The 8,648-nt window shown below is 32.5% G+C and overlaps 1 protein-coding gene across 2 annotated transcripts in view; it reads right to left on the reverse strand.

Annotated features, from left to right (window-relative positions):
- The window catches only part of LOC106457971 (zinc finger protein 704-like), a 61,348-nt gene extending 54,163 nt beyond the window's left edge, over positions 1–7,185 (reverse strand). For both annotated transcript variants that reach the window (XM_022384073.1, XM_013917418.2), the window contains exons 1-2: positions 6,117–7,185; positions 3,019–3,137 (exon numbers count right to left, since the gene is read on the reverse strand). In XM_022384073.1, the coding sequence (XP_022239781.1) occupies positions 3,019–3,137; positions 6,117–6,649 (652 nt within the window). In that variant the 5' untranslated portion in view covers positions 6,650–7,185. The remainder of the gene's footprint in view (positions 1–3,018; positions 3,138–6,116) is intronic.
- Positions 7,186–8,648: the final 1,463 nt, after the last annotated feature.

The raw sequence follows: 8,648 nt of genomic DNA on the forward strand, positions 1-8,648 counted from the left end.
AGAAAGGACTTGTATCGCTTAAGTTCCTCGAAAAGAATTTATACCGGAAATTAACAAATGAACAGAGACGTAACAATAATAATAAAAATGGTCTGGTCTCCTTCACACGGTCACTCAATTCCAAAGTTCATTTCGTATATCTAAGCTCAAAATGGAGAATGTCAACCAGTGTCACTGCTGCTTCCGGCTCTTTCTCACACGTTGTCATTTTTAACGGTAACATACTTTTCAATTCCATGTAACCTACTTGATAATTTATGTAATATTAACAATATCCTCACTTGCGTATTACATCTCTACATGCGTTGCTTCCCTTTAATAATGATTACAGTGTGTCTTTGGTTAATATAATACAAAAATGCGAGAAAAGCATTTTTGGATGGATATATTTTTTCTCTTCCAATCCATTTTAATTTGGTTGTCTAACAGACAAATAACGTATGGCCTGTCCAAAAAAAGAAATATTTTTAGTATCTTATAATAATTAAACATACAAACCTTGTTGGCCATACGAGTATCTTGGTAATACAAGGGTTCAGCAGAAACCTTCCAATTTATATACTATGCGATCGTTTGATCAGTTTTTACTCACCCAAGAAGATTTTGTTTTTGTTTGTTTTTAATTAAGCACAAAACTACACAATGGGCTATCTGTGCTCTGCCCATCACGGGTATCGAAACCCGGATTCTAGCGTTGTAAGTCCGCAGACATACCGCTGTGCCACTGGGGGGCACGCAAGAAAAGATTAAAAAAATGTAAATATGACGATTCAACCCCGTCGAAGAAGCACAAGTAGATGTACATGTGCTATGTAGGACAAAAGTGGTATTTTCTGAGGGCGACGGCCTCATCGAGGCCAATAAACGGCGCTCACTTCCAAACTGATAGAGAAAAAATAAGGGGCAACTGACTGGTGAGATCTCAAAAAAGTCAGTTCGCTATTTACAAGCTACAGATATATATATATATATATTAAACTTTTAAAAGGATATTTAAGTCATCGAGACTATTAACTAACACTATCATAAAGCAGTCGACAGTGCCAACTTCAAAGTTATATAAAAATAATAATAAAAGAGTTGTTTGTTGATTGAACAAGGTAACGTTAGATATATATAGTCTTTCTTGGCTAAATTTATTTAAAACAACGGAAAAAACCCATGTTTCTAAATGAAGTCAAATCTGCATAATTATATTATATCATTGGGTGATTTGTATGTTCAGAGGCTAATTAATTTTACTTTTCATATAAGAAAACGTATGAAATATACATAAAAATATCGTAGAGCGCCAAAATGAGAAACGAATAATTTGGATAACTTGTATTTTTATCTAAATGAAATCTCGATCCACCTACAGGAGACTTTAAACATGTATTGTGTAAACAATTGTATTTTATTCATTTTCAAACACTTGCATAACACATGTCTAATGTTGTATGGTATGAAGATAACATTCCTTACAGTGACTAATAAAACTCGCTTCACAGGTGATGCTGATGACAAATAACATAGTGACAGACAAACGGATACATAGCATTTTCATTATATTTACTAATAAACTGATAATGTTACGTTTTCACGGAAGTTACCAAACGCACGAAAAAAGTTTTTCGCATAACGTCAGCGTAATAATACACAATACACAGGTCATCTGTTGTCCTTCAGTGAACTACTTTTTTTAGTGGGAGGGGCTTTTCCGCCCGTAAACGGATAGAATGCAATCTTTAATTCGTATTTTTTTACAGCTTAACACTTTTTTTCTGTTCAATGCTATTGCTACATTTTATATAACATATATGACACAACAGATGTTTTATAAACATAAAACCGAAAGTAATCACATGGATGTTGGATAGGAAAATTTACAGATAGGCCTATGGTTTCCCAGTGTGCCTAGCGTGGCAAACATTGCGCCGCACCCGGCTTCCCAAGGACGTTTAAAACAAACCTCGCTGTTCACACAGCTGACTCCAAGGTTCTGTGTGGAATCTTTATAAGGATGTTCGTACGTGTATTTCTTAAAGCAGAGTTACGATCACATGGTAAGAAGTATTTAAAAAAAAAAAAAATATTATAAACTACGATACCAATGGGCTAACAAAATAAAAACACGATTATTTCGTATTTATCTGAATAACAATCATAATAATTGTGACTAAAGTGAACACTCACCAACCACTTTTACATACACACGCTATAATGAAAAAAACAATAGAAGGGTGCCAGACAAAAATATTCCTTTTTTTTTGTCTTTTCTGTTTGTTTCTTTATAGATACAATGGTAACTAATTTGTGTTTGCTTGTTGAGTTTTCGCGCAAAGTTACTCGAGAGCTATTTTTGCCAACCGTCCCTAATTTTGAAGTGATAGACTAGAGGGAATGCAGTTAGTAAACACCATCCACCGCCAACTCTTAGGCTTCTCTTTATCAAAGAACAGTGGAGACTTCACATTATAACACCCCCACAGCTGAAAGGGCGAGCATGTTCAGTGACGAGTTTCAATCCCATGACCCACAGATTAAGAGACGAGCGCCCTAACCACCAGGCCATAATAATAATTTTTTCTGCGCTATAATAACCTACTGCCGAAATTTTAGAATTGTCAAAAGTAATGACGGACCGTAGAGGAGAGAAAAAAAGATTAGTGAAATAAGAAAGATGATGAAAATAAAAACTCAATATATGGTAATTGTGATTATTTTACTCAATATTTAGGGCCCAATCCTTTGTTTAGGAAACGGCTGCAATATTTTTTTTCTTTATACTGCAGAAATTGTTAAAAGCAAGTTGCCATTGTTCGGATTTCAAGAGAGAGAGGTATGTTAGTACCATGACAGCCGTCCATTCATCGGGTCACCATCTTTACTAAAGTTAATATAAAGTTTAAGATTACTAATATAAACAGTGAAGTGAAGAGTCTGCATATCTTTTATTAGGAAGCCAAAAAGTATGTGGTTAACCAATCAATGTTATGATTCAACTTCTGTTTAATATGACACATTAAGCTAACTTACCAAAATCAGGAAAGCGTGGGGACTTTGGACTGCAAGACAGACTCATTAGTACCATAGCAGCCATACATTCATCCATAACGTCACCATCTTCAGCTGAACTTGGGCGTCGCTTGCGACCACTGTAAAGAAAGCTCTACTTTAAAACCAACCATATTATAAATTACTGTAAGAAGAGATGATTATTTAAGGTTTATTTCTTCACTAAAATGTTGTTTTTATGGACTTCAAGTAAATCTCCATTGTTGTTAAGTTGAACACATCTTCATAACACATTTAATAAATAGTTAACACCTGGTCAAGAGGTATACCCATTAGGATGTAATGAAATATTATGTCAATTTTTTATGTGACTGTAAATACTTTTAAAATTTACTCAATACGGATTACAAGTAAGATTTAAGAATACTGTATGCTAGCATTTTAGCTTTGAATTGAGTATACATATCATAAACAACAGAGTACTGAGCGAGAGACTAACGAATGAGAATAAGTCAAGTTGCTCTTCAAAGTTATACATTTTTCCTTAAAGGTGCCCGACATTGGTGGACTTCTCAATAAAATGATGATAAACATTGAACTTTAATCACATTATGATGATTTCTCAAAGGTCACAGGTAAATTACCAAACTTGAAGTAAAATAAAAAAAACAAGAAAAGTGGGACATTAACAGTTTTTAACATTAACATCAAACGATATTGACAGAAACTTCATGAAGCAGGAAATATCATTTAACATGAAACTGTGTAATAATATGGAGCTTATCTGTCATATTAGTAATACTGAAATAAGAAAATATACATAAATGTTTCACTATACGGCACATAAAAATACTTTAATATACAGGCTGATTATAAGTCAGTATGGGAATTTGGTACAGACTGTAAGACGAACCATGTAACACACGCAGATGAAATAATTTGTATACATGCACCAGGTTTACAAAGAGTGCATTGCAGTGTTTCTGTAAACTGTACTAAATGGGGCCCTTTAACAACTTTTCAAAATTTACAACTATCATTTTCGATTATTACACCTATCTTAACAATCGTATTAGATATGGCAGCACACAATACCTCCTTAGGCGTCATCTAAGCCTCTGCACGCTGCAGTATCAAATTCGAATGTCAAAGTGGAAGCAATGGTCGAAATTGGTTATTGTAACACTCAATATTCGCTATAATATTAATAGTGTGTTGAGGGTAATTTCTAGAAACAAGTGGAAAGTACTCTCCGTGATATTTTATGCATTTCAAAATTGCCCATATGCTACATGGTTGGCCCTACTGGCTTTTCCAAATATTCATTCCGACTTTTTAACCATCCTGTACTTAATGGGAATTAAACTTAGAGAAAAAAATGTCATATGAACTGGAGTATTCGGTATTAAAACGCTTTAGCAACTACATAAAAAAAACGATTTGTTACAGCTTTTATGTATTACTGTACGAATTCAAGTATTTTATGCTGAGACACATGGCGAAAATGTCACTGCAATACTTAACGAACTATAAATATGCAGATTTCGTACTTTTATATAATAATAATATGCAATCCGATTGAAATCAAACACTACTACAATAAATTACAGTATTTTAAATAATCTGTCAAAAAATCACCTTTGGTTACTTTTAAAGAATATAACGTTCGCTGGAACCTGAATGCAAATATTCAAGCACGTAATCTCGTCTTTAAGAAGTTTCAGCAAGGAAGTCCAATATATCTGTTGTTCAACTCAATGGCTTACGTTCTATCTACCCCAAAACAAAATGTGGACTCGTCGAAATACAATCAGCTGATGTGAGGGACAAGCACTTTACTCATTCAAGCAAGAGATCGCTGTGTGTGCTTGCGAAGTCCACGTAATTGTGGTATGGAATGTGTAGTAATTTCAAAAAATTTTAGTATTTGTTATTAATACTGGCACAGTAAATTATAAACAAAATCAATAACCATACTAACATATATATATATTATTTAGTGTGAGCTGAGAAAAGGGATTTTTAAGAACTAAATTTTAATAACAACTGATCAAATGTTAGCTAACTATACATATCAGAATAAAAATAATTCAAAACGTGACTTAAAAGTTAAAATTAATGACGGTAATCCTGCAACACAATCATACTTGAAATGCTTAATGTAATAAATCAATATCCCTGAAAACAGTAAGTAATTTTGTATTATTGGTAATTTCTGAACAAAATTAGTTGTAGTATAAAGTCACAGAACTACAAATTACCATTGAAATTAAATACCTATAAATGTTATTTTATTTTTCTTGGCAAAGCTACTACTAAAGCTATCTATCGCCGGCCTTGATTTTGAACTACTAACCAGAGGGAAGGTAAATAAATAGTCAGCAGCACCATACTACCCACCATCCATCCAAATGGATTGACTACCATTTCCACAACACACCCACAGTATAAAGGAATGTATTGTGGTGTCGAACGGATTCGAACAAGCCTCGACAATTCTAAAATACAGAGCTATACCAGAGGGCCAACCGTACCCTAGGAAAGTGCAATGTCAAATAACAAAAACTTGTAATTATTAGAATGCATTCATTAATCAGTTATGTACCTTTGCTGTTATATATATATATATATTTTCGGTCGTAATCACAATAACACTTAACGAAGTTAGACTACCTTAGATTTAGATTATTTCTAAACCCATATATTAAACTAATGGTGCAAAATAATCCTCAAAGTAAAGGTAATAATAATACATATATATTAACAACACTTTTAACAAGCATTAAAATGAAAAATATATAACTTATTATCAGAGCATTAGAATTTAGAAGTGGTAAGTTAAGATAAAATAGTTTTACCTGTTTAATAAGTTTCTTGCCTTAACTAGGGCTGTGACTTTACATTGAGTGTCTCATATAAAAATTCATTCTAAACGTATATATGAAATATACCTTCACAATGAATAAAAATAAAAGTTAGTGCTATACAAGAAAATTTTTACTCCTGCACTGAAATTAATATATCAGTCTCACATTTAAAATAATTTGCGTGGGATATGTGTAATCCCACGATATTTACATTTTCGCAAAATAATTATAATAATATGCAACTCGCCGAACCTCTGTGTTGAATTTGAAGGGACATCGATAGTGAGTGATGAGGTCCTTCTTCGTGGTTCTTGTCCTTCAGCTAGTTTGGAGTAGTCGGTGTCATTATCCAGAAGTCTAACCGACTTACGACTTTCAATCAGTCTAATTTCTTCTATCTTCTTTTTTAATTCTACAGGCCTTGTTAAATGGCAATTGTGTGATGAAGGTTCAACAATCAGAATGACCTGGTCGATATCTGGTCGGTGATGAACCACAGTTCCCACCACTTCACGTCCATTGTACGTGACGTAAACCTTTTGCTTATTTTTAAGTTTTATACTTGCAATATTTTGGAAACTTGGCCCAATTAATTCGTTAGCTCTGAACTCCTTGAGTGGCAACTTCTTTTCATCAAACAAAATGCAGTATATTATCGTATCTTTACCACCTGCTTCGGTTTTCGTTGCATGTATTACTCCTGGGTAAAAACGCCCATCTTCAATAGGTGCACAAACTCTCATTCCAATAATTGATCGTTTGGCTAACCGTTTTCCAGTCGACATTTTAGTAATCACACCATAGAAAGTCTTCTGTTTTGAAACTGATTAGCTTATATTTCATATATTACTTTTGCTCCTGCAGCACAAACAGCTGACAGTATTTATCTACAGCCGGAACAACCTTGGCAGCGCCTATTACCGGTATACCGTCAGTTTCTTGTTTACTTCGCTCAGGAAACCGGCTTGGGAGATCGACAAATAATACCATGTGACAAAACTTTACTCTGATTGGTTTAATTCATGAAATCTCGTTACCTGATTGGCTATATGAAAAACCAACGCCTGGAACGTCACTGTTGCTTTGTCTGTGGTGTTTCCATATTCGTAATAACTATTCTACTTGTCAAACCCCAAAAATACGGAATTATAAAATAGCAAGAAAACAGACTCGTGAGACATAAGGATTGTTATAATCCCATTATTAAAAATAAATGCGATTTTCAAAAGCAAGTGTTATAGTTGAAATATATTATAAACTCATAACGAAGATTTACGAAACCTGAATAAGTTATGCTTAAATATCGTTACCTCGTCCAAACTCCAACCCTTATACACTATTTAAGTATTTTATATTCATTAATAATATTTTACTAAATGCTATAACTGTACTATATATTTTGTTATTGACATTCTATGAATTTTGTATAATTATATTGTTTTAGTTTGACTAAATTGTTTTTTTCTGTCGAAGTAAAATAGCCTAAGGGGTCAATGACCTTGTTAAAATTTGTATTATAGTTTTGCTTTTTTTTTCTGGATGCTGAACATGAAATGTCTATTGTTGATATGGGGTGAAAATACATGCATAGCCGATAGTGTGTACAAAATTGGTATTTTTTTTTTAAGTTAAAGGAAGAAACGACCGATCTCACCAATGGTAATGCAGCAATATTAGGCTTACTGTCATTGTTCGAAAATCGTTGTAATGCCACTAATACTAACAGTAATACAAATAGGGACTACTAGATCTTCTAAACGTGTTAGGGACTGATTATAAGTTTTATAACTCAGTCTTTTTTTTTTTTTCTTATCAATAGGTACTGACAAGGCAAGCTAACTATAATGATATAAATATATATATATATATATATAAAACCAAATTAATATAGCTAACATATAAGGGACTAATTGAAGTAGGGATGTGTAATGTTAAAAAAAAATTGCAAGAAAATCTTAGGCGTAACATTAACAAATTATGTAAATAAAACTCAATTTTTAAGTACTAGTATGTTCGTTTATTGAATTTTTCAGTTCTAATAGATTATCTGTTGTTTCATAATACTTGACAGAATTGTGGCATTAAGTAAGCTTAAAATTATATGATTTGATGGATTGCTTGTGAAACTGAGAAACAATGAATTGTCACTACATTGTGCAGTATCGTATATTATCAGTCACCCCAATTACCGTGAGTTGTGACATGTAAACTATGAATATGATTCATAATTTTAAAATAGGGCTTTGAATAACATGTTTAAAAAATAGCAGTAGTAGAAACCAAAACATTTTATCTCCTACTTGTAAATGTAAAAAAAAAAAGAAGCCTGTTTTATTGTTATGCTATACTGTAGTGTTCGGTACTGCTGAATCGGGAAATATTTCCATGTTAGTTTTTAATAGGGATAATTTATCGAAAGATAACTTTGAAAGTTAGATACTTTGCAAGATATCAGATATTTGATCAATGTTTTAGTAACTTATAACGTGTTAACGTTTAGTAACATAAGTTTTTCCTTTTCACTGGACTGTGGACAAAAATATGTACATCATTTTGATTATTTTGAAATTAAATATGAAGTCACTATATTAATAAAGAGTAATTCCCATTTGTGTTTTTTTAAGGTAAAAGTTTAATGACTTTTAAAGTGTTTTCTAGGACTTTGTTTCATGGTAGATATCAATATTTAATCTTTTTTAGCTAGCCAACTGTATTTTTCTTTTGGTCAGTCAACATATTAACCAACCAATTGCATTCAGTAAAAATTACAGGAGACAAAAATGT

Source organism: Limulus polyphemus, unplaced genomic scaffold (genome assembly GCF_000517525.1).
Source record: "Limulus polyphemus unplaced genomic scaffold, Limulus_polyphemus-2.1.2 Scaffold399, whole genome shotgun sequence".
NCBI lineage: Eukaryota > Metazoa > Arthropoda > Merostomata > Xiphosura > Limulidae > Limulus > Limulus polyphemus.